We start from the raw sequence: 27,734 nt of genomic DNA on the forward strand, positions 1-27,734 counted from the left end.
GGTTTCTTCTATCGCCTTTTGTTCACTTTGTTACTTGTTCAGACAATCGTTTTGCAGCTGTGCTTCTGATTTTTTTTTTTTTTCCCTGTTTTTCCTGTTTTTCCATGTCTTATCTTACTATTGCTGTCGCAACGGTGCCTTGCTGGTGCGCCCTTACTTAACGCGAATGGCTGCAACTGCTCTGAGGGGGGCCCTTAAAAAGGTGGAATTCCAGATGTGGCTGGTGAAACTAAATACTCAAAACGTTTCTATTATTTATACATTGGTATCGAAATCGGATCTACTCGATGTTCTTAATAACGATACCTGGCTGGCCTGGCAAGGCGGCGTCCACAACCTTACCGGTGGCAGTGATCTCCACCTCTTCTCCTGTGGTAATATCAGTACCCTTCTTCTCGCCGTGTGGGAATGTAATCACCTGCAAGTTGTCAACCTTAATGGTGGTAGTAGACTTCTGAATGTTAGCCAACACTTGCTTCACCAACTCACCTTCGTTGAAGGTCAACTCACGGTTGAACACGGTCTTAGGGTCTTCCTTCACCAATCTCTGCTTCAAGAACTGGATGAATGGCATGGCTCTCTTCATGTCCTTACCAACCTTCTCTTTAATCAACTTGTTGTCGTTCAAAGAGTTGCTCTCGAATAATTGTCTGACAAAGTCAATGTACTCCTCCTGCCAGTCTGGGAAAGACGTAGACACAAGCAAGGTCAAGGTAGCTGGCTTGGAAGCGTCAACTTCAGCCTTACCCTTCTTGGACTTCAAGACTGTAGACTCGGCCTCACGAACAGCTCTGGCCAATTCCTTAACGTACTCAAGAGAGTCCAACAAGCCCTGGGAAACTGGCTCTTGAGCTCTTGGGAAAGCAGCGGTCTGAACAGATCCATCCTCGCCCAAAATCTCCTTGTACAAGAACTCAGCAAAGTGAGGGGCGACAGGGGCAAGCAACAAGGCCTGGTTTTCGATGTACTTGAAAACAAGATCCTTATGCATACCTGCGCCAGACACAGAGTCTCTGTAGTAATCTCTGGAGGTCTGGAAGTCGAACAAACCGTATTTAAGGGCAGCCTTGTAGTTGGTAGCCAGGTACTGTTCGTAGGCTTGCTCAACCAAGAAGTTCATCTCGTTGTCGAAAGCCTTGTCGAAGAAAGAGTCCTTAGGACCAGTACGCAAAGAGTCTGGGTTGGCCTTGATCTCTTCACACCATTCCTTCAAGGTGGTCAAACGCAAAATAGCAGCATTGGCGTTAGCCTCGTCAAAGTTGGCATCTTCAACAGTGTCACCAGCATCGGCCAAAGCAATTCTAGAAGCATCGGCACCGAACTTCTCAACAATCTGCAGCAAAGTCAAGAAGTTACCAGTAGACTTGGACATCTTGGCGTTGTTCAACATCAAGTGACCGTTAGCTCTGACACCTCTTGGCCAAAACTTCTTTGGGAAAAGTGCAGTGTGACAGTAGATGAAGAAAGTCAAATGGTTTGGAATCAAATCCTTACCACTGATTCTAGTGTCCAATGGGTAGAAGTATTCAAACTCTCTTCTCAAAGCTTGCAACTCAGTCTTTGGAATGTCACTCTTAATGTCCTCACGTCTAGTGAAGATGTAGTCGAATACTTCGTCGGTCATCTGCTCAGGCTTAATGGTGAACTTACCTGGCTTCTCACCATAGTAGTCAGAATGCAAGAATCTAGCAATGGTGTAGTAGGCCATGTAGACAGTGGAGTCAGACAAGGACTCAATCAATTGAGAGTCGTCCCATGGACACTTGGTACCCAAACCGTAGGTTCTGGTAAGGGCCCAGTTCTTCAACCAATCCAAGACACCCTCGAAACCGTGTCTGGTTTCCTTAGAGAAGGTCTCCATGTTCTCAAGACATTCCAAGGCCTGGTTCTTCCAAGTCTCCTCACCGTAATCAATGTACCATTGATCCTCCAAAGAGACACAACATTCGTCACCAGATCTAGAAATAACCTGTCCCTCGGGTTCATTGTACACGAAAGCTTCACCAGAGGCAATCAAATCAGCCTTGACCTTTGGCTTAGCATTCTCAACCTTCTCACCGTTGTACTTACCGATAACCATGACACCGCTGTAGAAACCTTCCTTGTAAGCCTGCTCCTTGGCCTTAGCCAACTGAACAGTGTCCTTTGGAGACTGAATCTTCAATTCCTTACAAAGGAATTCAGCAGACTTGTCACCGAACTTCTCGGTCTTCAAGATAGGAACAATCTCAGTGTTAACCCACTCCTTTTCAATCTTGTAGTAGTCAGCCTTGTTAGACAAATCCTTGACGGTGATGAAATCATCAGGGGAGTCAGAAGGAACACAAGTCACAACACCGGTACCCTTGTTAGGCAAGATGGTCTCCATAGGGAGAACACGAAGGTTTTTGAGTTGAGCCAATGGAGGGGAGATCTTGGAACCAACAAGCGCAGAACCGTTGATATGCAAAGCGGCAGAGTAGTCACCTCTAGTTGGGGTCAACTTCTGGAAAGACATGTTCTTGAAAGCTCTCTCGGTGGTGATGTAGTACTCGCCCTCGGCAGCCTTGAAAACACCATAGTTAATCTTTGGAGAGACGAAACAACAGCTCTGACCGTACATAGTCTCAGGTCTCAAAGTAGCAGCGACCAAGAAGACCTTGTTCTTTTGGAGGTCAAAGTTGTTCTCCTTGAAGATTTCCTGGGCCTCTGGTTGGAACTCGTCAACTGGAATCTTGATACCAACATATTCCTGTGGGTTGACACCTTCACCACTCAGTCTGTCGTGATCCAAACAGGCTTGACCATCCTTCTCGGAATAAATGGTGTATCTCTCACCGAACTTAATCTTACCGCAGTCCTTCAAACGGTTGATTTGCCAGCGCACAAACGCATCGTAGTAGGCATTAGCTGGAGTGGTAACAAAGGATCTTCTCCAATCGACTCTACCACCAAAGTTATTCACATCTCTCTCTACAAGAGCAGGGAAGAAATGGAGCCAATGCTGAGGGTCAGCGAAAGCAGCAACTTCATCTCTTGAAAGACCCAATTGCAACATAATCTCGAACTGGTACTTACCTCTACCCTGTTTGGCAACAGCCTTAGACTTCTTAGCCTTGAATTTTGTGGGGTCCTCGTTTTTGACAACCTCCTTGACCTCAGGCTCCTCCTCCTCGTCTTCAGCAGGGGCACCAGAGAAGTCTTCACCAAACTGCTCAACTTCTCTCTTGATCTTGTCAGCAGCTGACTTGATCGGCATACCAGTGCAGTGGAAACCCAATGGGAAGAGAGCTCTCTTACCAGCCATTCTTTCAAAACCAGTGGCAAACTCAACCTTGGACAAGGTGAAACTGTGACCAGCGTGCAAAACACCGTTCATGTATGGGTAAGCCATGGTACTGAAGTACTTTGGGTACTTCTCTCTCAACTTATCAGCATCATCCTCTGGATCTTCCTCAATAGTAGGAGCATCGACCTCGAAGAACTTGTTATCAGCCCAGTACTTCTGGTACTTCTTCTCGATATCCACAAGAGTGTCCCTTCTGTCAGTCTTTTCAAGCTTGATAGTGGCACTCATATTTGGTTAGTGAGGTATTGGAATCTTTCAAATCTTTATGTCGCGGTGAAAAAATATTATAAAAAAAAAAAAAAAAAAAGACAGGAAAAAAATCAGAACTGTGAGTAACTGAAAAATAGTACCCCATAGGGAAACCGCACTGGCTGCAAACTTTGTTATAAACGGTTATCAAGTAAGGCTACAACTTAATCACATATGAAGAATTCAACTATGTATATTTATCTTCTCTTCTTCCTCATAAGCATCGGAGGCGCCATTGTTGGTTTTTGTCTCGGGCGCTTTTCTTCATCCTGTTTAAAGTAGTCCTCTATGGTACCTAGATGAAGGACTTCTTCTTCGAATAGGCTTCCTTCAAGAATTAAACTGGCCTTACCAGCATCAGCTTGCTTTTCGAATTCCACAAGCGCAGCCTTTTTGCTTGGTTTAACGTGAACTTTTGTGGTAGGGCCTACCTTGGTATGCAAAAATTCCTCAAGATGTGCCTTTGTAGCTATCGAATTCACATTGAATAGCGATATTGTCTTGTCTTTAGCGAAATCTTGGGGAGCAGCCAGCTTCATTGACTGCTTGGATTTTCCTCTCAGAACCTCGATGTTTCTTCCATCCAAAACATTGCCACTAACATCCAATGCCTTTTTAACGGCCTTAGCATCAGCGAAAGTGACAAATGCATAACCATTATTCTTAAGCCCTTTCAGTCGATTCTCTTGGTTCAAGGGGACTTTCACGTCCTCCACTTTACCGACCTCGCTAAAAAACTGCCTTAAAGTTTCCTCATTGGTGGTCTCGAAATTGATATTACGAACATACACTTGGTGAGTAATATCAGGACCGCCTCGTTTCTGCTTCAAAGACGGATTCGAAATGTCTGCTTTCAAAGTGAGGCCTTCAATCACTTGCTTATCGAGACGTGATTGTGCAGCTTGTGTGGTTGCCGTATCAGGGAAATCAATATAACAAAACCGCTTCTCTCTTTTGTCATTCTGCGAAGGGAATCTGACATTGATAAATGGAAGATCCTGACTTGACAAATACCCTTCTAATTCAGAAGGACCCCATTGAGGTGGATAATTAGTAACCCATAAAGTATTACCAAAAATTCTTTTCACACTTACTGTGGAACCATCTATCAGTTTCTGGTCACGCACCAAAGCCTTTAGGACCTCTTCTTCAGACTTAAGTTCCACTAAAGCAAAATTTCCTTGTACAGATTTGTGAACATTTATGGTGATTGGATCGCAGTATCCATTGAAGAAGTCTGAGACTGATTGCAGCGATGCTGAAGCTGGGATATTCTCAACTTTCACACGGAACATTTCTCTACTTCTTCCTGGGACGTCATTTTCGGTTTGAAGCTTGGACTTTTTTGGCTCCACCCGATCGATTTCTTCGGGGCTCGTCCTCTTCTGGTCTTTGGTGACATAGGTTGTAACGACTTTGTCTGCATATTTCTTTTGTAGTGTTGTAAGTAATTCGATGTCTTCTGGCTGTCCGTGCATAGCTTGATGTATGATTGCACAGTTGATAGCTTTCATCGGATCATCAAGCTGCTCAAGATCCTCGGGTAATAACTTCAACATGCGTTTACCATACTTTGGTGGGCCATACAAAGCAAGTAGTTGGAAGCACGTAACCCATACTGCGGCAGAATTGGGCCATCTGTCAAATGTTGCAGTAGTTAGGTCGATAAAAAGGTCAAAGAAGTCATCTTCACCAGATGAAAATCTCCTAGAAAGGGTGATCGCTAGACTTAAGATATCAACGCTGCCCTCGCGAGCAAATGCAGCTGAAGCGACAGATGAAATGTCCTCAAGAGTCAGCACCACTGAAATGTCCCGCATCTTAGTGAGCTGCTTGAAATGGATTGTAAGAAGAGCATTGGAGACTGTCTTCCACGAAGGGTTTGCGAGGTCTTGCGAATTGACGAAGCGAAGAAGCTCCTTTCGCAAAAATGGAAACTCCACACTATCATAGTCAACCTGTTTAGAATACTCCACGTAGCCATCGACTGTTCCAGGATAGGATTTGATAAATAGTTTCACGAAGTGGCGGAAACGGGCTGGCTCAAATCTTTTCACGATGTCGAGGAACGAAACCCATACAGGGATCCATTTTTCGTTACTGAACATAGAAGTCTCGACGACTGACCGAAAGAATATCTCCTCAATTGCAGCAAATGGCTCATTTTTTTGTAAATGTTTGGCACATGATTCAATATAGGTAGTCCAATGCTTGGTAGTGAGTGGTTCTTCCGTGATGTTACGTTCAAGGACGATATAGTAAGACAATGACTCTGCACTCTTAGACTTAAGTTTACTTGCCGTTTTCATTATCGTCAGGTATGTGTCGTTCCAATAGCTGGAAACAAGTGTGGAATAGTCTTGATATGTCTGGTCAAGTTGCTCGTGTGGGGTAGAGAGCATTTGCTCGTACACTTTTCGAAGCTTCTCTGGGCTTGGATCGATCCTAGTATAGTATTCAACAACCTTTTGGAAGATAAGCCAGCCTTTCTTATAATTTGAGCGGCATTGGGCAAATGCTCGTAGAAGGTCTTGTTCGTTTGGTTCGACATATGCAAGGTAACTGAGCCATGTATCAGGAGTAGGATAACGGGTTTTCAAATGTTCAAGTAGCTTAATGGATTCTGGTGACCCAGCCGCAGGAGCCAATTCGTTCCAGCTGTCTATATCAGACAACGTAAGCTCCGCTACCACCATCTTTCTTTCTAGGAGAGGCAATGGCGGATACAAGGACAAGCTTTTTGCCTTTTCCTCGAGATTAATGTAGTCACTATAGCAAAGATCCGATATTCTCACTTGTTCGTCGAATTCTGTAAATGCATCTTGTAGCTCCTGAGGGTTCCCCATATTGGTAGTAGTTGCAAGTATCAACAGTGAGATGCGCGATGGAGGTGTATCAATATAAGGTGCGAAATGAGATGAGGTTCATAAACCCACCAGCCTCTTCTACCAATACACATACCATGGATGCCCGACTATATCTCAAAAGCTACGGGTGGGAAGATGGCCAGGCACTCAAGAATGGTGGCATCAAAAAGCCAATATTGGTGAAGCACAAGAAGGACAAGAAGGGACTCGGATCAGATGGTAACGATGCAGATGTATGGTGGGAGCGTCTTTTTGACGGTCAGCTAAAGACACTTGATGTTACCAGCAACTCCAGCGGAGTCAGTTTTGAGACAAACACGGTTGAAGCAGAGAACCATCTTCGAAGGTCCATGTCACCCTTGTACAAGATGTTCGTGAAGGGTGAAGGACTCGCGGGTACCGTTGGGAGAACTGACAATGCACACCAGAAGAGCACGAAGTTAGACAGCAAGTCGGCTATAGAACAGTCAGATTCGTTGATGAAACGAACCAAGGAGAAGTCCAAGGAGAAGAAGAGTGAAAAGCTGGATAAGAAGGAAAAGAAGGATAAGAAGGATAAGAAGGATAAGAAAGACAAGAAGGCCAAGTCGAAAGATGAAAAGTCGCTGAAGGAACTGAAGAAAGAGAAGAAGAAAAACAAAGATAAGGAGAATACTACCTCATCTAAATCCTCCAAGGCTGAGAAGAAATCGCTGGAGTCGAAGACCAAGAAGGCCAAGCTGAAGGATGGTCTGGAGAAGAAGTCCAAGAAGAGATCTAGAGACGAATCTGATGATTCGAAAGAATCCTCCAAGGCCAAGAAGGCCAAAAAATAAAAGAAAATATAGACTTTTTTACATCACCCATTCTAATATATTCATCTGCATCACCTAGCTGCATGCCAGTGCGCTCCCGTTAACCACGATAACGCTCACACTACAGTACGCGCCAGACGATAACACTACCTCGTATATCCACCACCAAGTTTAAGCAGTCCCCTGGAGTCCAGTTGAACTCCATGGCTGTCCTCAGAGTCGCTGGAATGGAAGCTAGCTGGCTATGGCTCGCAGCGGTTGGAGCTTTTGCCGCCCTTCTACGATTTGTCACTCTATGGAGAGTTCTACTTGAGCTCATACTAGCACTACTCCTAGCTACCTATACGGTTTACCGTTTGATTTCTTACGCACGACCTAGAAAGGTCCGTAAGATTCAGTGTTCAAGGAGAAAGAAATCTAAGTTTCGTTTCCTTCAAGAGGATGTTTGGCTGGACGAGCTAAGAAGGGTTGAACTGGGAATCTTATCAGGGGAACAAGATGCATCCCAGTACTCCTCAGTTAACGAGACCTTAGAAGAGATACTCAATCTTACTGTATCTGTTTTCATTGAATCCTGGTACTCGAATCTATCGCAGAATCAGTCGTTCCAGGAAAGCCTCAGGAAGGAACTCAAGCAAATTATACTAGCATTGACAAACCGCTTACATGCCTTTGATATCCCCGAGCTACTAGTTATCAAATTGCTCCCAGTGTTGCACCAGCATTTTAAGGCGTTTGCTCGTGACTCGCCTTACCAGGCTCAGAGTTATACTCTCAAGAGTAAATTAAAAGCAGTCAGTTCTTCTGGCCATCAGCTTCATGATGCTGTGTCCATATCTGCCAACAAGGATCATACTAGGGAGAAGGACTTCTTCAGGAAGAAGTTCTCAAAGATTCTCCCTCTAGTTCTATCCTCTGGTGAGTCGAGCAACAATATCATACCTACATTTCTACGTGAAGTGCTAGCATCATCAATATTTGCCAATGTTCTTGACATGGCTACCGAAGGCGATTTCGTGAACATGATGATTGTCAAATTTATAGGCGATAATCTTCAGCGCAGAAGTCAAGTGAAGCGACTCAGAGCTGCTTTAGAACAACATACTCGTCAATCGGCTGATCCGAAGCTAGAAACGCTATCCAACACGGTTATCCCCGCAGTTTCTGGAAACTTTACGAAAGCGAGGTACCATCATTGTCTTCAGTTTATTGAGCTAGGATCGGACCTAGAACTAGAGGAGCTAGGTCGTCAATTGGAGGCCGAGATATCGAAAAAGCGTCCAGATCAGGATCGAGAGGAGCGTGAACTCTTAATGGATACCAAGAATAGGGTTCTGCAAAAGCTTCGTATCTCAAGTGATGCCCCGTCTCTAAGCACAATTCTCGGAGATTCTCAACTTCGAAGCCAGTTTGCAACCTATCTCAAACAGAATGACGCCGTATATTTACTTGAGATCCACCAGTCTGTAAATGCGCTTAGATCACCTTTAAGCCATGATACTGGGCTTTCGCCAGATACACTCGAATTTGCAACATTCGAAGCTATTCGTGATATACACCAGAAGTATTTGGTTCAAGGAAGCAAGTATTTCTCGGATGGGATAAGTGCATGTATCCAACGTGCTATAGACGACCTGTCGAATAAAGACAACTTTGAGCGGGCTAAAGAGGCCTTAATAGAGTTGCAGAAGGATGTATACAAAGCAATGGCGGCTGACTTCTACGGGCCGTTTTCTAAAAGCGGGAATAACATGCCATCACAGCATAAACTGGTCGATCTTTTCTCTGCCGACACCTCACTATTAGAGCATGACGATTCTCAATACGACGAAGGAGACACCGAAAAGTCTATCAGCCCTACTGTCTTTGAGGCTGTGGAGAAGTCACTAGAACAGATAGTGAATATGAAGCAACGAGGTGAAGTGCTGGATGCATCGAGAAATCAAAGCACTTCTACTCTAAAGAATTTGATGGCTTCGCTGTCGAGCTCATCAACTGTCAATTTGGTTGGTGATATGCATCGCCATGCAAGCGGTTCATCAATTGGTACAAGTCATTCCGGCTTGTTTGGATCAATCCCTCATGATGAATCTGATTCCGATTCAGAAGCTTCTGATCATCTCGCTCTGTCCGATCCGGAGCTTAGTAGTTCGGAAATATTGAGGGCTGCTCCAGGTGATTTAAGTCTCTCGGAAAAGCTTGCAACCATTGATCAAGATATCTACAACCTTCGGCAGCAAAACGAAATTTTGCTTCCCTTGTTGAAGAAAGCGGAACTTACTAACAATATGTCAGAAATGTCTATTCTCAAACGGTCGAAGCAGGGCTTGGACAGAGAGATAGCCTCCAAAGAGTTGCAAAGACAGCACTGGATTATTCAAGAAAATGAAAACAGTTTATTTGGAAAATCCAAAATTCAAATATCATCATACATGTCGGAAAGCAAGAATGGTTCTGAATACGTTCTATATATTGTTGAAGTCCAAAAGTTTTCAAATGATGATCCGAATGAGATTACAGCGGGCTGGGTTGTTGCTAGGAGATTCAGTCAGTTTTATCAACTCAATGAATATTTAAAAAAGAGGTCACCCAAGGTATCTGCGATAAAGTTTCCAAAGAAATCGGTCCTCAACTTTCAGAAAAAGCAGTTGCTCGAGATACGAAAACGGGCGCTTGAGCATTATCTCCAGCAACTTTTGACCATCCCCGAAGTTTGCTCTGATCCTATTTTACGGTCCTTCCTATCCTCAGAAAACTTCCTGTTTGGGTCTTTAAGAAAGCTGAAAAAGCCTTTAGAAGATATTTTGGGATCATTCTCTCTCGCTCCTCAGAGCCAGCTGGTTCAAAGCTCTAGGGAGAATGACAGCCCCGAAAATGGGTATCTTGATAGTATACGAGAGATGCAAAGTGAGTTGAAACAATTTGACGATTCCCAAAGGCAAGCAATAGGAAGAGTACCATTCGTGAAGCCAATATCCGAATTGCTTATCGATGTGTTTGAGTTAGGCTCATCGAAAAGTTGGATACGAGGTCGAGCCCTTCTTATAATTTTACAGCAAGTCTTGGGCTCAGCTATCGAGAAGAAGCTTCGGTCTTCGATCAGCCATCTACTAGGCGATGAAATGATATGGCTTAACGGGCTTACGTCGTTGAGAGATACAGTCTATCCTGGTGGTAGATTTAAAGACCCACCGGTTCTCAGAAGTGAAGCACAGCAAGAAAAAACACGAGGAGAAGCCAGAGCAATGTTTGAGGTGTTCATGGAGGAAACTTGTGGCAAGGTTTTCGGCTCCACTAATACCAAACAGCGTTCCAATGTTTTGTTCGAGTTATTCCAGAATGATTATTTCAACAAACTGCTCATCTTCAGTCTTATAGAGGAACTTATCGCGGAAGCCTTCCCAGAGTTACAACATGAATAACGAAACTAAATATGCAATTGGTATATGTACAAAAAGATTATGATCTAAAAATGGTTTACTCCTCGTCGTCCTTGGAGTGGGCTTGAACGTACTCCACAGCAAGGGCCTTGACGAGGGCAACCGACTGTTCGTTGCCCTTCTCTTCTTCATACTTGAGCCATTTGGCAAAGAAGAACTTGGCCTGTTTTCTAGAAAGCTTGACCTGGGTTACTCTCCGGAACAAATCCTCTGCATGGTCCTTATTGTCATTCTTGATCTCCTGATCAATGTAGACATTCCACAAATCGATTCTCTTTGGAGCATCTGTCACCAAACCTTCAAATAAGGATCTACCTTGCTCTGCATCACCCTTAGCGAATTCAAGTTGGGCAAACTTTCTAACAACCTCAATGTGGTCCTTCTTAGGCAATGCTTGCAAAGCACGAGCCAAAGTCTCGTGGGCACGCTCGCTCTCCTCTCTGTCCATGAGGAAGGAGCCATATTGAACCCAGACACTAGGGTCTTTGCTGAACTTCTTGACAATGGCCTTGTGAAGGTCGTCCGCCTTATCAAACTTCTCTGACAACACATAAATACCGATAAGTTTTTGATGCATAGTCAAGGAATCTATGTACTGGGTAGCGCGCTTGAAGGCTTCGTCAAGCGACTCGTCGCTACCGAAACTGTTCTCCAAGTTAAGAATAGCAATCCAGATGTTCATCTTCTCCTGCTCCTCACGGTAATTGATTGTCTTGAGAGCACGCTCAGCGATTTCACGAGACTTTTCGATTTCACCAAGTTGCAACTGGAAGGACATGTAGTTCATCCAAAGAACGGAGGAATCTGGGTTACCAACAAGCATTCTCTCAAAGTCAGAAACGGATTCAGGAGCAGTGGCATTCATCTCAGCAGTTCTGTCCTTTACCTGGTTCTTGCCCTTCTTCTTTCTTCTCTTGTGGGTCTCAGTGAAGTCTTCTTCGTCATCTGAAGAGCTTTCATCATCTTCAGCCTGGTCCAAGATAGAGGCTGTCCAGTCGAAACCATTGGAAGATAATCCAGAAAGACCAGCAGGAGCAGCAGCCTCTGTCTCTTCATTGTCTGATTCAGAAGAGTCTTCGTCTTCGTCTTCATCGTCATCCTCATTAAAAGCGTCACCCATGACCTCATCTTCTTCATCTTCAGCAGCAGACATGCTTTCGTCGTCTGCCTCAGTAGTAAAGTATGAAGCTTTCATACCAAGGGAAAGCTGCTTCTTGTCATTATCAATCTTGAGGATCTTCACCTTGACACGGTCACCCTCACCAAAAAGGGCAACAACGTTTTCAACTGGTGTATCGGCAATTTCCGAACGGTGACAGAGACCACTAATATTAGAAGTTCCATCCAACTTGATGAAAACACCAAAGTCTGCCACCTTTCTGACAGAACCGTCGTAGTTCTCACCAACTTCTAACTCTTCGAATGTCTTGAAAGTAGATAAGTCACCATTCACTTCACTCTCCTTCAAAGTCATGAGAATACGGCCCTCGGTCTTGCACTGCGAGATCTTACCCGAAACACACTGATGAGGCTTGAAGAACTTCTTCCAATCAGCCAAGTAGGCGTCAGAAATGTCAGTAACTCTGACCAATGCAAATATGGTTCTGCCAAGAGAAACATAGAGACCGTTACGGCCAATGGAGTTGATGAAACCTTTGGCAACGTCACCTCTCTTGATCTCATCAATGGAATTCACAGGCTTATCCTTAGCAATCGCTTCGTTTCTCAAGCTAACATAGACCTTGCCTTCCTTGACATCCACTTGTTCAACCTTTGCAAGGGCTGCAGAGTTTACCTTGTAGATCTCCTCAAGCTTGTCGTCGTAGTCATTCAAAGCATCCGTGACGTATGCGTATCCGACAACGCCCTTGGCCAACTCCACTAAAACGAAATTTGGACCAATTTTGAAAACTTTAGCTGGGTAGCGTTCACCTTCCTTGAGATCTTCGATCGATTGTGGAGCCTTCTCTCTGGCGGAAAACTCGATTCTATGGTGCTCGTAATCTAAGCCAGAAATTTTAGCTCTAATGGCACATCCAACTGGGAAAGAAGACTCGAAATCTTCATAAAGCAGGGTATCGTTAGAAAGGCAGTAAAGCGGTATCTGTCCTTGGGCACCCGGAGCCATAGAAACGTTAGCAACGCCATGCTCGTAAGATTCAACAAACACAGTATGTTCGCTATTAACCTTGAGGTCGTCAAAGGTTGGTGGTTTGTAAAGCCCGCCTTCAGCAAGGGTTTCTGGTAAAATAGACAATTCAACAACCGTAGAGGTTGTGAAAGTAGACAGAGGAGAGTATCTCTTTGCTGCTTGGTCGTAGTAACCAATGATCTTGGCCTTAATGTTTTGACCCTCCTTGTATGACAGAAGAGGAGCCTTCTTGTCCTTGATGGACTTCCATTTGTTGAAAACTTGAGAAGCCTCAAGACGACCATATAAGTTGTCTGCGAGTTGGACATTAACATAGCCTGGTTCAACTGAAGCAACCTTACCCTTAGTCATGGAACCAACAGAATAATCAGATGCGGTTTTCTTGGTGGAGTCAAGGGGTTCTTAAGATTAAGTTTGCTGAACCCAGTCTCATCAACACCACTGAATGAAAGGTAAAATCTCTTGTTGACATCGTCTGTCCTGATGACGTTACATGCAACTGATTGGTTCTTATGGAACTTAGCGGAAAGGTCAACTGTTGGATCACTTGATGCATTCTTGGCCAAGACCAAACCTGTGAGACGGCCACCAAAACTAACAAAAATACCCATGTTAGTGACCGACTTGACAAAACCGGGGATGACAGTTCCAGTATGAATATCCTCATAACTTGCAGGGAAGAGGCCAACTTTGGCGGCATTGAGCAATGACTGCTTTGAAGTGGCGATGACGGTTCTGGCTCTGAAATCCTTTTCGAGAATCAAAACCTCGGTTTTCTGACCCACATCAAGAGCTTTGTAAACTTTCCTGTTCTCTTCATAGTTGCCATCAGACAAATGTTCAGTGACAATGACACCCCTCAAGTTAGAGCCTTCCAACTCAATGATCACAGCTTCCTTGGTCTTTTCAACCACAAAGGCGGTAGCAATAGTTCTGCCAACTTCGACGTCTTCAAGATGTCTCATCTGGTTGTTGGTTAATTCGGTCGATTGACGTAACGTGACGGTAATTTTGCCATCTTCCTTATTGAAGTTAAGGATTCTAACATTAACTGCCTGGCCTTCTTTAAGGTAATCCTTAGCATTCTCAACGAAGGTTTCGGAAATCTCATTCTTTGGTAAATAAGCCTTTAAGTTTCCAAAGAAAGATATCAATACACCCGAGCCAATGAACTTCTCCACGACACCTGTGGTCTTGAAGCCTACCAGGAGATCATCAAGGTTCTTGACAATTGTATCCTCCTCCATGTTCACAAGACTCTTTCTAAGAGTGGCATAAAGCTTCTTACCAGCGGTGGCTAAAATTCTTGCCTTGACCTTACCACCATTTCTGAACTTTCTCTCAGGGAACATTAGCTTGGCGTCTGAGATATGGGTAGGGGGAACGAATGCTTCAAAGTCGCCAAACACCTTGACCACTATACCCTTGGCATCAGGGAGAATGTTCGTGACCTCAGCTGCAGAGACAAACTCACCGACAGGGATATCATCGGTCGAAACAAATTGAGATTCGATGGCCTTTGGCTTGAAAGTCAAGATCAAAATGTTGTCAATCTCATTAAACCCAAGCACACGAGCTTTATGTTTGGAGCCAACGTTGTAATGCTGTTTGATATCTAAATCGGGGTCAACGTTAGATTTGTGTACTTGACCAATGAAGCTACCAGCATTGACATAAATGTAATCTTTGTCTGCACCAGCAACCTCAATACCTTCGTCAAAAATGAATCCAATGGGGAAAGCCTCCAATGGCTCCTTGTTAAGAGTAGGCTGTAAACTCAAAACTCGGCTAGATTTGGACAAGACAAACTTCTTTGCGCCTTCAGAGAAAACAGTACCAATCACTCTGGCACGAACAGTACCACCGATAGCGAAGTGGTTTTTTAGCTTCTCGACAGTGTATTCTTCTGTGTGTGGCAAGGAGAAGGAAGCATCGACCATACCAAAAAGTCTGGCACCGACACCAGCATCGTTAATTTCAGTGATGATAGCGTTAACAACAGTACCAGGGTGGACAGCGTCAATAGAACTGATGACTGAAACCACAGTCTTTTTATTGACCTGCTCGTTGGAACCAGGTCTCATTGTTATCGTTCTGGATGACAAACTGACAATCGATGCAAGGACAACCTGACCAGGCTTCAAGGAAGATAACCCTATCTCTGCTTTCTTCAATTCTTTCTTTGAAATGAACCCACCAAAGTTTTCAACACCAGTAGTAAGGACAACACCGTGATCTTCAACGGACTTGACAGATGCTTGGAGGAAATTACCTGGAGTCAAATCGTCCTCCTCGACAGAAGCGTTCACAGTAGCCGGGTCAATAGAAAGCGAAATACGTTTAGCGTTTTCTTCATTTGGAATGACAACTGCACGTACCCACTGACCAATGGAAAAGATGTTCTTCAATTTAGGTAACTCGTTCTTAAGACTGACACCTTGGGTCTGGTTCTCATCGTCACTCTCATCGTCACTGGAATCTTCCATAGCATTTTCATACTTTTCAATCATCTCAGTGATCTCAGAACTAATCTGTGTGATTGGGACCTGGCCGAATAAGTTGTCACCGATAGCGACTGTAAGGTCCATCTTGTCGACTCTGACAATTTGACCCAAGATGGAAGCACCTGGGATCAAGTTTTTATGGGAAAAGTGTTCGATTTCAGTTTCTTTTTCATCTGAGTCTTTTTCATCATCCTGAGACTTCTTCTTTTTGCTCTTCTTTTTCTTCTTGGGGGCTTCTATGGCATCAGAGGCAGATCTCTTTGAGCCTTTGGCCTGCTCAAAAAGAACGTCCTCTGTGGCCTTGTTAGAAATGGTCTTCATTTCTAAAGGAGTTAAGACCGAGGCCCCACCTCTAGGGAACGCAACTTCAGAACTACTCAAGGTAGACTTTTTATGTGTTGGTTCATCCATGCTGTAAGGTAAAGTCTAGAGACGAAAATTTCAAGTTGGGTCTTCTCATCGCATTATCTAAGATGGCCTAGGTGTATGCAGTTCATGCCTACTACTACTCTCTACCCATGGACAGAGACACCACTCATCAACAATAATTTGCAGAAGTGGCGCTATCATATAAAGTTGATAAATGTCTATAGCTACTAGGGTTTAAATTAGTACCGAGTACTGTGTAAAATAACTTTTATTAGTTCCTTATTTACCCATCTCTCCCATAGTTTGCAACCATACACTATGCAAACCTACCCATCCAGGTACTTTCTTCCCCAACCCATTACCTTTTTTCTATTTCTTCTTTTTGTTATTCCTCTTTGGTTTCATGATCACCTGGCCTTCCGTGACATCTTCAGGCTGGTCCTTGAATTTTGCCTGCGCTTCCAAGTAGAACATGAGATCTTTTACTTGATCACTTAGATCAGTATTACTCTCTTTGAGCTTTGCGTTTTCCTGTGATAGATGGTCTACCTTGGCCGATAATCCCTCGTTCAATATGTTTGCCTCGTTGAGTTCAGAAGCTGCAATTCGAAGAGATTTGGTCTTCAAATCAATCTTCAGGTTGAGCGCCGGAATCACGTTGGCAGATAACTTCTTGAGCTGCTCACTAAGCTCATCGACTTTTGACTCCAATTCTTTCACTTTGGAAGAGCCTTGGTCGGTGGCTACTGGACTCCCTCGTTGATTTCCGTTCTGACTCTTCTCATGAAGCAATAACTCGTAGTATTCCTTTTGACTGATAAGCTGACTAAGAAGCAATTCTGAATATTCTTCATTGTCATCATCTTTATTCAGCTTCGGGTGTGTGTTATCCTTTTCTGGTAACTCGACGATTTTACCATCCTCTTCTGTGGTTACTAGACGATGAACATAGCGGTCTCCAGCGTAATCCCAGATTCTCGAAGTATGAAGCTCCATCGCAAAACAGTGGCCTGTTTCCACAAAATGCTTTAAAGAATGCTGGTCAGGCGCATACCTGTCACAGCCTACGTTTCCACAGATTAAACATACCCATAAGTTAGTAGTTACCAGGCAGTCCATGCAAACGTCCGCCGAGCTGGTACTACTTGTACCTTCTTCACCTGGGTCATGCTGCTGCATCTGCATTCTAGAATTGATCTGCAGTAGTCTCCTGACTGACCTCTTGATGTTTTGGTTCAGTACACTGTTGGTGTAACGACAAATGGGGCAGGTATCATCCCTCCATTTCGAAAGACAGTTGCTGTGAAACGTATGTTGACATGGGATTGTAAGGAGACCTGAAACTTCAAAATCAAGTCTCTCAAGACACACTGGGCATGTAGGGAGTTCAATAGGCGTGATCGTATCATCAGGCTGGCTGGTGAATGGATCCTCAAGCAAAAACGGTATAAGCGTGTCTTTAGCTGGCACTTCGTATGACCCTGTTGTGACGACTGACTTCACATATACAACGTTACACGCTTCGGGCTCCATTGAGTTGAAAGGCTTGCCATCGAAGTGATACTGAAACTCAGCTGCCCGTAGAACATCATCAAATTTGAGAAGAACCAAAAACCTGTTGGCCTTTTCACTTCGTAGAATCCTTATATGTGTAATATGCTCCATATGATGGTCTCCAATATACCCTAAAAGGTCGGTAGCCGTGAAGTATGTGGGCAAGGCAATGATCGAAAGCATGGTTTGATCGCTTGTGCTGGAGACAAGCGATTTCAGCAGAAGTTCTTGATCGTCATCATCAAAGTCACGATATAACTTAATCACACCCTTCCCAAGCTGCTTGGCCCTTAGTGGCTCGTTGGGCACAGCGTCTGCTTGCATCGTGGGAGGATCTATGCTCACCACAGAGATTGGAGAATAACGGTAATCGAAAGTTGGACTGTGAACAAAATGTTGGTCTTCTTCGGTGGTCGACTCGTCTCTTGCTGTGAAGTCTATTTGTATTCGATATATATCAGTGCCGACCATAGGTCCAGAAGGAAGTGTCGTATGGGATGGAGAAGAGCACCTTATATTCATGCCGGATTGACATAGTCTCGAGACCACGATAAGCACCTCGGGTAAAGAGACTACACACTTTTCAGGGAAGTTACCAGTCCCTAAGAATCATGACCTTATAGACATTTCTACAAAATTTACGTACTTTGCTATTTAAGAAGCTTTTCTATTGTCTAAATATGATGGGTCGCATATATCACCTATCAAGACCAAACTTGGCCTTGTCGAACTCCTCTAGACTTTCAATAATTTCTCCTCCCTGTCCAATGATTTCCTTTTCTTTGCCATTGAGCTCTTTCAAAGCCAATGGGTGAGGAATCCAGATAACATAACCGTTAGCGTTCTTTCCTGAGATCACACCGGGGATTCCGTCTTCAAAGATCAAACACTCCTCAATCTTAATCTCTTCAAGGCCCTTCTTTGCTCTGGCGTCATTAATGCTTTTCAAACAGGCATACCAGATATCAGGCTGTGGCTTACCTTGGCCAGGTGGGATTCTCTTGTCATCACCAGTTACAATGTGGCCATCGAAGAGAGCAAAACTGCCTCCAAGATGGGCTGTCTTCTTTTCGTAATTGCCAGTGTTTGAGCTTGTGGCCAAACCAATAGGAATATCATGTTTCTTAAGATACTCTAGCAACTCTAAAGCCCCTGGTAAGAAAGCCGTGCGCTCCCATTTAGTGTCCTGGATCTCGTACAGTTTCTTCATGAATTCTTCCTTAGTGACCTGCAAATCAAAGAACTCAACCACTTTCTGAGCAGCATCAGGACCTGGTCTTCCTTGCAAATCGATCTTGATGTCCCAAGTTAAAGGGCCTTTCCCGTAAAGAGCAAGCGTCTCTGTAGCTGCCTCAGTATAGATGTCCTCAGTGTTGATGAGGGTTCCATCCATGTCTGTTGTTAGTGGATGGCATTTCGACATGAAATCCTGTTACATACCAAAAAGACAAGCTTTAATCTCTCTTGAGCCGATAGTCATGATATAATGGTTTGATAAAGAGAACGTATGTTTCTATTGAAAAAATACTACTCTCGCGTTCCCCGGATTTTGGAGTCTGCGCGGTGTACCCAGAATGGGCTATGACTAAGGAAGAAAGCTTTACTTTATATGATACACAAGAGCTTCGTGATAATACTTTCATTTCCATTCTTTTAAACTTTCAATTTTATTTCAGGGAAGCCATTTTACATTCATAGGAGTGCTTTTCCCTGTATTCTAAGGGTATGGCAGGGTGATACCGAAGCTAGTTTTGTCATAAAGGCAGTTGTTCGGGTGTCGATTAATTCGTTTCATTTATCTTTATGACAAGCCTGGTAAAGCCATAAATGATCATAATGTTAGTGACTTGACAGTGGTGGCACAATCGGATTCACCGTAATTTGTTCACCACATGGGCCATCTGAATAGACATGGTACCATACAAGTCATTAATTCAAGCTCTTAAATGCTAACATGTTGATTGATAATTATAAACATCGTCTCTCGGTCCTATAATGGAGCATTCTTGAACAAATATGAAATGCTCTCTCCGTTGTGGAGTCTTCTAATAGCCTCAGCCAATACAGCACTCACGTCAATAGTATCTAGCTTAGGGCACAAAGACACCTTTTCTTCGAATGGGACAGTGTTTGTGCAAACGATCGCCTTGAGCTTCGAGTTGTTGATGTTCTTGATAGCATTTCCAGAGAGAATACCATGGGTGACTATAGCGATGACTTCCTTGGCATTGTTCTCTAGAAGCACTTCAGCAGCCTTTGCCAAAGTACCACATGTGTCGGCCATATCATCAACAATGATACAGATCTTGTCGGTAACATCACCAACGAGAACCATCTTGGACACTTCGTTGGCTCTGGCACGTTCCTTATGGATCAAAGCAAAATTCAAATCTAGAGTGTCAGCAAGACCAGCGGCTCTCTTGGCTCCACCAGCATCAGGAGAAATGATAATGGCTTCTGGGTAGTTGACTTTCTCCTTGATGTACCTCACCACACTAGGCTCAGCGTACAAGTTGTCCACTGGAACATCAAAGAAACCCTGGATCTGAGATGCGTGCAAATCCATGGTAATAACATGGTTGCAACCAGCAGTGGTCAACATGTCTGCCATAAGCTTGGCAGTAATAGGAGCCCTCGACTTGTCCTTCCTATCTTGTCTGGCGTAAGGGAAGTTAGGGAGGATGACAGTGATTCTTCTGGCACTCGCCGTTTTACAGGCGTTGATCATTATAAGAAGCTCCAACACTCGGTCATTCACCTCACCAGAACCAATCTGACAAACAATAAAGATGTCCTCATCTCTGACACTCTCACCGATACTGAAAGTGACCTCACCACTTGAGTCTCTCTTCAATTCACTAGGAGAAAGTTTGAGGCCCAATCTTCTGGCGACGAGCTCCGCAAGACCACGGTGAACATCACTGGCTAAAAGCTTGATGGAATTGCTGGACATTTATTGGTGTTGGCGTGGGCAGTATGGGGGAAATGGTTCTGAGATGAGATGGAAAAATACGCTAGTGCGGTAGTCCAATTAATTCCTTGTTAAAAAAAAAAAAAATGCACAGGTTGCGCACCTCGTTTTCATAGAGTAGCACAAAAGAGTCAGATTGGGGCCCATTGTTGAGAGTACATTCACGCCTGATAAGAGTAATGGGTTAAATGTTCCAAAACTGAAGCATTTCATGTAGTTTGAATGCAATTTGAATGCTATTGGCAATATTTGATAGCTTAAAAAAGATCCTGAAGGTCTCCGTAATCCTCGTTATCCATATCCTGGTCATCATCCTCTTGAGGTGCCTCTGCCTCGCTAGGTGGCTTTTCTTCCGGTGCTTGTTTGTCTTCAGACAGAGGATGGCTTCTCTTGGTCTCATCCTCGTCGCCTTCACCTTCTTCTTCGTCATCGTCCTCGTCATCATCATCCTCTTCTTCTTCTTCAGCAGGAACTTGGCGCTCTGGCTCCTGTGGTTGGGCCTTCTGATGTAGCTCCTTAATTTTGGCCAACTCACGCTTCTTTTGATCAAGCTGGGCCTTCAAGTTATTGTATGCTGACTGGAACTTCATACGCATCATCTTGTAGCTAGCGGTGGATAAGAGCTTCTTCTGTTTCTCTGCTGCTCTGTCCAATTCGCCGATTTCCTCCTCAAGCTTCTTGACCTTGTTCTTGTCTTCCTTCAGTGTACCATCACCAGCATCTTCTTCCTCTTCCTCTTCTTCGTCTTCCTCCTCTTCCTCGTCTTCGTCTTCTTCATCCTCTTCTTCTCCGCCCACTTGGCCTGCAACAGCCTCTTCGTCGCTTGCTTCTTCCTCGTTATCAAACTCAGACTTCATAAGAACAGTTGCAGCAGTATTATTAGATGTAGAATCAAGAGCTTCTGCCAACTCTTGTTCAAGTGCGTTATCAATGTCAGCCTCCAGGTCAACATCTGCTTGTTGTTCATGCTGTTCAGTTTCATACTCATCTGCTTCTCTAGGCGAGAATACACGGGCCGAAGGAGTGGAAGGCACCGAATGGGTGGGTGTGGCCGAGCGACTGTGAGAGCCTGTGACTCTTGTTTGAGCTTTCGGATCAACGTATTCGTAGTGACTTTCCTGAGCTTCAGCATCTCTTCTAACAAGCTCGTCGACTCGCAGCTCTATATCTTGCATTATACGATGATTGACTTTCCTTGGCTTGAATCTTCGAAATGCATCTTCGTAAGCATATGCTAAACCATTACGGTAGACTGTCTTAGTGCTCCGGATCTCTTTGTTCGTTGAAAGATCGTAGATAGGGTGTGTGTAAGTCTCGGGTTCAGGAACTTCGAAATCCTGGTCCATATTTAGCTGTTTCGGCGTGATCGGATGTAACACGAGAAGGATTTGACTGATATCAATAGTCTTGAAGATATTCTTTTTGTCCACAGTTTTATAGATCTCTGTTAGCGTAGGCAAGTCGACTAGCCTTGCAGAGTATAACGTCAGGCTGACTTTGATGACGGCCTTGTCTCTGGTGATCCATTTGATACTTACATTGGAAAGATCGCCAGTTTCAACGGCATTGTGCACAAAATCGAGATTTGAATCATTGAGGAACCTGATTGCTATTCCCTCTTCTATAAGAGGGTCATCTTCGACATCGGGTGCCTCTGAATCGTAGCCTTCACCAGGGATTCTTGTAGGCTTGATTCTCACTTTAGGAATCTTCTTAAGCGTGGGTTTTGGTTCTGGAGGAGGCGCAGAAGCGGAAGGTGTTGCACTATCAGGCAGCCCCAGTCTTCCTAGACTCAATTTTAGTTTCTTGAGCTTCTCTCTCTTATGCTTGGGTTTCGAGACTCTATCACTTGACTCATTCCTTGACTTATGTTGTCTGCTCGAGCTAGCCTGCTTGGGTTCATCATTTAAAGGCTCTTCTCTATCTGGGGATTGGGAAGGTTTGACCTTCAATTTTAGCTTGAGTGCCATGGTGGGTAGTAAGAGAGCTAGCTTTGTTTGATTGTAGCTATGGCTTATGGTGTTGTATGGGTATGCAGGACAAACCGACTTTGCAAGTTGACCAGTAAAGGTATAGTCACTAATAATGCTATGAAACAACAAAAATATAAGATATTCATTCGAAAGAGAGTTCTAAAGGGAGTGCGTTTCTTGTGGACATGTTCTTATTCAAAAAAACCAGAAGTAGTGGCGGTGTACTGCTTCCATCACTACAGCAGCAGATGAATATATGCCTATTTCTTTATCTACAAATGTATAATAAAAGGCGCCGAGTATTGATGACCTAAACTTGTTGCTTTGTCAATTTGCAAATTTTCTTTATTTAACTTGTTTTTTTTTTTTTTTTTTTCGTAGTTTTCATTCACAAGTTTTCGTATGTGACGTAATTATGGAATGAATTCACAGATCTGCGTCTTTTTCGCAACCAAATGCTTCTTTCCATAAGACACTGCAAACTAATCACTTAGCATAACATATTGTAAACAACCAAATTTCCTCAAAGTATGGGAAGACATCATCTGGTCAATTTTTAAGCATATTAAGAGTTTATTACATTCTACATTCTTGGGTCCTCCATCATGGTGCCTTTCTGGAACTGCAAGTACCAAGCCGCTCAATACTGTGTACTATACCTATGCCTTCTCGCTTATCAGTGAAAAGTTTCTGATTGCTATCACCTTCAAAGAAACATAAAATTGCAGCTTTTAGATACCTATGGTGAGAGACTCCTTTGCTAGCTCTGGCCATAGGCGGCCCTCGCTTACCCGTCGGCGGTCACGTCAGGGCAGTGTGCTGTCTACTGAATCGTCAGCCATGCTAGAAGAGAATACCCATGAAATGTTCTCTGGAGCTACCAGTGAAAACATTCCATCGTCGATCTCGTCGATGCATTTTCCTCATCGGTTTGGAACTCGTCGGATGTCCATGCAACCTGATGTCCTGAGAGAGACGTCGCCATTGCTTGCTGGGCGTGAGCAAATGAGACAGTCAACAGATACTGACTTGCGTTCTGTGTCTTCTGTCTTCACGGCGGACTCAGCAGAAACTCAAGGGGCAAGGTTTAGATTCTTTTCTCCTGATCAGATTGAGTCTGCTCCTGGTGGTTCCACTCTCGAGAATCCTGATGATCCAATTGACTATAATACCAACTGGGAATACTCAGTGGATAAGTACCCTGAGGATGAGGAGAGCGAGCCGGGCTCTAAAAGACCGCTGTTTTCAAGATCTCGTCGTTCTGCTTTGTCAACTCATTTTTATGACCAGGCAGGCGCATCCACGTCATTCGGTGACAGTGAAAGAAGACCGAGGTCACCAGACCAGCGCAGCTATCGTGAGTCAGACAATGATAGTAGCTATGGCTCTTTTATTGAAGATAGATACCGTCGCAGAAGTTCAGCCTCTAGTGGAAGATCGACCTCGATTGCTGATCTGATCTCTGATCACCTGGACGCTGAGACTCAGGCTTTTTTCGAGGAGTTTAATCCTAGAGCTAAGTATCAGCGTTACTACCTTGCAGAGGAGGATATTGTGATTGGTATTGCAGGTTACAGTGACTGTTGGTGGAAGCAAGTGATTTATTACTTCATCTGTGTTATAACATTTGGAATTGGTTTTCTTCTACTCCGGTGGTTCCCTCGGTATAGAATTAATCTTCTTGGAAACCAGCGGCCTCTTGGAAAGGCAGATTGGTGCGTTATTGAAAATGAGTTCGGTGAGCTTACCATAGTGGATATATCCAAGATGCGTCTAAACGAACGTTTGTCTCATTACTTGACAGTCACTCAAAAGACTACCGATGAGGACGATTTCGAAATTCCAGAAGCAAACAAAGAAGCCAATCCAGTCATTCCTTACGTTCATTCATTTGAATATCGTTACATTAAATTCTTTTACAATCCTGTGGATGACATTTTCAAGACCAATTCTACATGGTACGACATCCACTGGCTAAACATAAAAAATCTCCGTGAGGGTTGCTCGCAACAGCTTCATGAGCAAAGAACTGAAATCTTCGGAGGGAACAGCATAGAAATTAAAGAGAAGACCATCGGCCAGCTTTTACTTGATGAGGTTCTTCACCCTTTCTATGTGTTCCAGGTCTTTTCAATTATCTTGTGGTGTGCTGACGAGTATTACTACTACGCAAGTTGCATTTTCATTATCTCATTTGTATCCATTATTAACTCTTTGGTTGAGACTAAGGCAACGATCAAGAGACTTCAACAGATCAGTACATTCTCTTGCGAGGTTAGAGTATGGAGAAATGGCTTCTGGAACAAGATCGATTCAGAGGAATTGGTACCTGGTGATGTTTTTGAAGTAGATCCGTCATTGACCTATTTGCCTTGTGACGCATTACTTATAAATGGTGAATGTGTGGTCAACGAATCAATGCTTACAGGAGAAAGTGTCCCAGTTACCAAATCAGTTGCGACGGGAGAGACTGTTCAATACTTGGTAGAGAGCTTTACGCATGCTGTTTTGGCAAGATCTTACCTTTACAGCGGTACAAAGCTCCTCAAGACTAAATCATCAAATGATGAGCCTGCGCTTGGCATGGCTCTAAGAACTGGTTTCAACACAACAAAGGGATCCCTTGTCAGGTCTATGCTTTTCCCTAAACCTACTGGTTTTAAGCTTTACGAGGATGCCTTCAAGTACATTGGCTTCATGACTTTGATTGCTTGTATTGGTTTCATTTACTCGACCTACAACTTTATCCAATTGGGTCTTTCTAAGAGAATTATGATCTTGAGAGCGCTTGATATCATCACTATTGTCGTTCCTCCTGCTCTTCCGGCTACATTGACCATTGGAACCACTTTTGCCATCAATCGTCTTAAGAACAAGTCGATTTTCTGCACTTCGCCTACCAGGGTGAATATAGGTGGTAAGCTAGATGTCGTCTGCTTTGACAAGACCGGTACTCTTACAGAAGATGGTTTAGACGTTTTGGGTGTTCATCCTACGAAGAATGCTGAAGGCAGAAAAGAAATAATCTTTGAGGAGATCATTGATACTGTCGAAAGTCTTGTTGAGAAGGGCAAACAATCAACCCAATATGATGTTCAGAGTGGTCACTTTTTGCTTGGATGCATGGCTTCTTGCCATTCCCTCAGACTTATTGACAACGAGCTTCTTGGAGATCCACTTGACATGAAAATGTTCGAATTCACCAAATGGCAATATACTGAAGAGTTTGGAGACAGTTCTGTACCTTTGGTATATGAAACTGATGGACATGAAACCTTTGGCTATAAGGTTCTCAAAGAGTTTGAGTTCATTGCCGCTCTTAGAAGAATGTCAGTCATTGTGGAAAAGAACAACACTCATCTGGTTTTCGTAAAAGGTGCCCCAGAAGTTATGTTAGACATTTGTGATCCAACCACCATACCAGCTGACTTTGAGGACTTGCTCCACGGCTACACTCATAGCGGTTTGAGAGTTATTGCTTGCGCCCAAAAGACTTTAGGAAAGAAGGAAGACTACCAAAAGCTTTCAAGAGAAGATGCAGAAGATAACCTTGAGTTTGCTGGTTTCATTATTTTTGAGAACAAGTTGAAGCCTACGACTAAGAAAACGCTTAATGAATTGAAAGAAGCCTCCATCAGAACAATCATGTGCACAGGAGATAACGTCTTGACAGCTGTCAGTGTTGGAAGAGATTGCGAGCTTATAGACCCATCGGTGTCTCAAGTTTATGTTGCAAGGATAGCTAGTGACGAGGAGTTCGAGTCAACTGGTTCAACTGGCCTTGTGTGGGAGGATATTCATGATTCTTCTCATAAGCTTGACCCTGTCACTTTGCAGAGGATAAGCACTGATATCAGGGACGACGTCCATGAATATGTGCTTGCTTTGACGGGTGACATTTTCAGGTATGTTTTGGTGGAATTGCAAAACGAACGGTTGAAGGAGAGCATTTTAATGAAGTGTGATATTTTTGCCAGAATGTCTCCTGACGAAAAGCACGAATTGGTGGAACAACTAAAAAAGATTGATTATACTGTTGGATTTTGTGGAGACGGAGCAAACGACTGTGGAGCTCTTAAGGCAGCTGATGTTGGTATTTCATTGAGTGAAGCGGAGGCGTCAGTGGCAGCACCATTCACATCCAGAGTGTTTGAAATCTCATGTGTTCCGGATGTTATTAAGGAAGGTCGTTCTTCGTTGGTGACAAGTTTTGCCTGCTTCAAGTACATGTCGTTGTATTCTGCCATTCAGTTCATCACTGTGTCTATCATGTATAAGATGGGCACGAACTTGGGAGATTTCCAATTTTTATACATTGACTTGTTCTTGATTTTGCCATTGGCAATTTTCATGTCTTGGGCCAAGCCATATGAAAGACTTGTGGTTAGAAAACCCACGGCAAATTTGGTGAGTCCAAAAGTGTTGATCCCACTTATCTGCCATATAGCGGTGATCCTTGTGTTCCAACTTGGTATTTGGCGGTCAGTTCGTCACGAACCATGGTACGTTAAACCGGTACCATCGAACGACGATGAAAATGTCAAATCTTCAGACAATACGGTGCTCTTTTTGTTCACGAATTTCCAGTACATTCTCAACTCGATGGTGCTCAGTTCAGGACCACCATACAGAGAACTGGTCTACAAGAATAAGCCATTTTTGATCAACCTTGTTGCGGCACTTTGCTTATCACTCCTGCTTTTCTTGATTGAAGAGGATTCGTGGGGAGGCCGGTTAATGCAATTGACCAACATGTCCGCCACAGCGTACGTGCGGGTAGTTACTTACGCGGGGGTGAATTACATTCTCATGAGCTACGGAGAGGAGCGGTGGTTCCATAAGGTTGCGTGGGCGTACAAGAGGGTGTTCCGCCGGGGCCAGCTTGGCAAGAGCAAAAAGCGGTATAAGAATTTGAAGGTCGAGTTCGTGCGGGTGGTTTAAACAATAGCTAAAACAAAGAAAACAGGTGAATACACGTACATCCCTGGTGAGGGTGAAGAGGGTGAACGGGAGGCTCAGAGGATCTTTTGGTGAGGGTGAGAGGGTGAAAGCTTAGTAAGTGGTGCTGAGGGTGAATGAAGTGGGTGAAGACCCTCATGGAAGCCCCCAAAGGCCCGCAAAGGCTGCCCCAGGTGGGGTGCTAAGTGTAGGAACAAGGTAGAAAGGAAGCGCAAGATAAAGTGGGGGTGAGCCGGAGTGGCTGCGAAAAAGTCCGAGCCGATGCGACCAAACCAAAAAAAAGTGGTGCTGGCAAGAGTGGTGCAAGCACAGAACCAGAACCAGAGACCAAGCAAGAGAGGGTGTGAGTGGGGCGGCACCCCGGCACCAAGAGAAAGCGCCAAATCCGGGGAATAGCCAAGCCAAAGAAAACTCGGAAAGTAGCGGCATTTTATTTTTGACGTATTAAGGTTATGGCGAACTAGGAAAGAAAAAGAGGAACTGAAAGAAATTTCCTTATTCACTTTTCATCCTCTTTTTTTGTGGTGCGGTGCGGTGCGGTGGTGGTTGGCTGTATGCGGCGTTGTCTGAGAAA

The 27,734-nt window shown here is 44.0% G+C and overlaps 10 protein-coding genes across 10 annotated transcripts; 3 read left to right on the plus strand and 7 right to left on the minus strand. All coding sequences in view use genetic code 12, as the record gives it.

Moving 5' to 3' along the window:
* Positions 1 to 280: 280 nt before the first annotated feature.
* On the minus strand, positions 281 to 3,556 carry CDC60 (leucine--tRNA ligase; the record flags this gene model as incomplete). The annotated part of the gene is made up of 1 exon (XM_025485461.1): positions 281 to 3,556. The coding sequence occupies one exon, from the start codon at positions 3,554 to 3,556 to the stop codon at positions 281 to 283; it is 3,276 nt and encodes a 1,091-aa protein (XP_025340926.1).
* Positions 3,557 to 3,774: 218 nt separating this feature from the next.
* Positions 3,775 to 6,423, minus strand: CXQ85_001764 (U6 snRNP complex subunit; the record flags this gene model as incomplete). The annotated part of the gene is made up of 1 exon (XM_025485462.1): positions 3,775 to 6,423. One exon carries the CDS (start codon positions 6,421 to 6,423, stop codon positions 3,775 to 3,777), a length of 2,649 nt encoding a protein of 882 aa, XP_025340927.1.
* Positions 6,424 to 6,539: 116 nt separating this feature from the next.
* On the plus strand, positions 6,540 to 7,259 carry CXQ85_001765 (uncharacterized protein; the record flags this gene model as incomplete). The annotated part of the gene is made up of 1 exon (XM_025485463.1): positions 6,540 to 7,259. The coding sequence occupies one exon, from the start codon at positions 6,540 to 6,542 to the stop codon at positions 7,257 to 7,259; it is 720 nt and encodes a 239-aa protein (XP_025340928.1).
* A 182-nt stretch (positions 7,260 to 7,441) lies between these two features.
* On the plus strand, positions 7,442 to 10,660 carry CXQ85_001766 (uncharacterized protein; the record flags this gene model as incomplete). The annotated part of the gene is made up of 1 exon (XM_025485464.1): positions 7,442 to 10,660. The coding sequence occupies one exon, from the start codon at positions 7,442 to 7,444 to the stop codon at positions 10,658 to 10,660; it is 3,219 nt and encodes a 1,072-aa protein (XP_025340929.1).
* Positions 10,661 to 10,715: 55 nt separating this feature from the next.
* Positions 10,716 to 15,745, minus strand: CXQ85_001767 (uncharacterized protein; the record flags this gene model as incomplete). Its single annotated transcript, XM_025485465.1, has 2 exons — positions 10,716 to 13,211; positions 13,268 to 15,745. The coding sequence occupies 2 exons, from the start codon at positions 15,743 to 15,745 to the stop codon at positions 10,716 to 10,718; spliced, it is 4,974 nt and encodes a 1,657-aa protein (XP_025340930.1).
* Positions 15,746 to 16,072: 327 nt separating this feature from the next.
* Positions 16,073 to 17,728, minus strand: CXQ85_001768 (uncharacterized protein; the record flags this gene model as incomplete). The annotated part of the gene is made up of 1 exon (XM_025485466.1): positions 16,073 to 17,728. The coding sequence occupies one exon, from the start codon at positions 17,726 to 17,728 to the stop codon at positions 16,073 to 16,075; it is 1,656 nt and encodes a 551-aa protein (XP_025340931.1).
* A 226-nt stretch (positions 17,729 to 17,954) lies between these two features.
* On the minus strand, positions 17,955 to 18,650 carry CXQ85_001769 (uncharacterized protein; the record flags this gene model as incomplete). Its single annotated transcript, XM_025485467.1, has 1 exon — positions 17,955 to 18,650. The coding sequence occupies one exon, from the start codon at positions 18,648 to 18,650 to the stop codon at positions 17,955 to 17,957; it is 696 nt and encodes a 231-aa protein (XP_025340932.1).
* Positions 18,651 to 19,247: 597 nt separating this feature from the next.
* Positions 19,248 to 20,210, minus strand: PRS1 (ribose phosphate diphosphokinase subunit; the record flags this gene model as incomplete). The annotated part of the gene is made up of 1 exon (XM_025485468.1): positions 19,248 to 20,210. One exon carries the CDS (start codon positions 20,208 to 20,210, stop codon positions 19,248 to 19,250), a length of 963 nt encoding a protein of 320 aa, XP_025340933.1.
* Positions 20,211 to 20,485: 275 nt separating this feature from the next.
* CXQ85_001771 (TATA-binding protein-associated factor TAF7) lies at positions 20,486 to 22,198 on the minus strand (the record flags this gene model as incomplete). The annotated part of the gene is made up of 1 exon (XM_025485469.1): positions 20,486 to 22,198. One exon carries the CDS (start codon positions 22,196 to 22,198, stop codon positions 20,486 to 20,488), a length of 1,713 nt encoding a protein of 570 aa, XP_025340934.1.
* An 843-nt stretch (positions 22,199 to 23,041) lies between these two features.
* CXQ85_001772 (putative acid anhydride hydrolase) lies at positions 23,042 to 27,235 on the plus strand (the record flags this gene model as incomplete). Its single annotated transcript, XM_025485470.1, has 2 exons — positions 23,042 to 27,127; positions 27,161 to 27,235. 2 exons carry the CDS (start codon positions 23,042 to 23,044, stop codon positions 27,233 to 27,235), a joined length of 4,161 nt encoding a protein of 1,386 aa, XP_025340935.1.
* Positions 27,236 to 27,734: the final 499 nt, after the last annotated feature.

Source organism: Candidozyma haemuli (assembly GCF_002926055.2).
Source record: "Candidozyma haemuli strain B11899 chromosome Unknown C_2014730914, whole genome shotgun sequence".
Classification (NCBI taxonomy): Eukaryota; Fungi; Ascomycota; class Pichiomycetes; order Serinales; family Metschnikowiaceae; genus Candidozyma; species Candidozyma haemuli.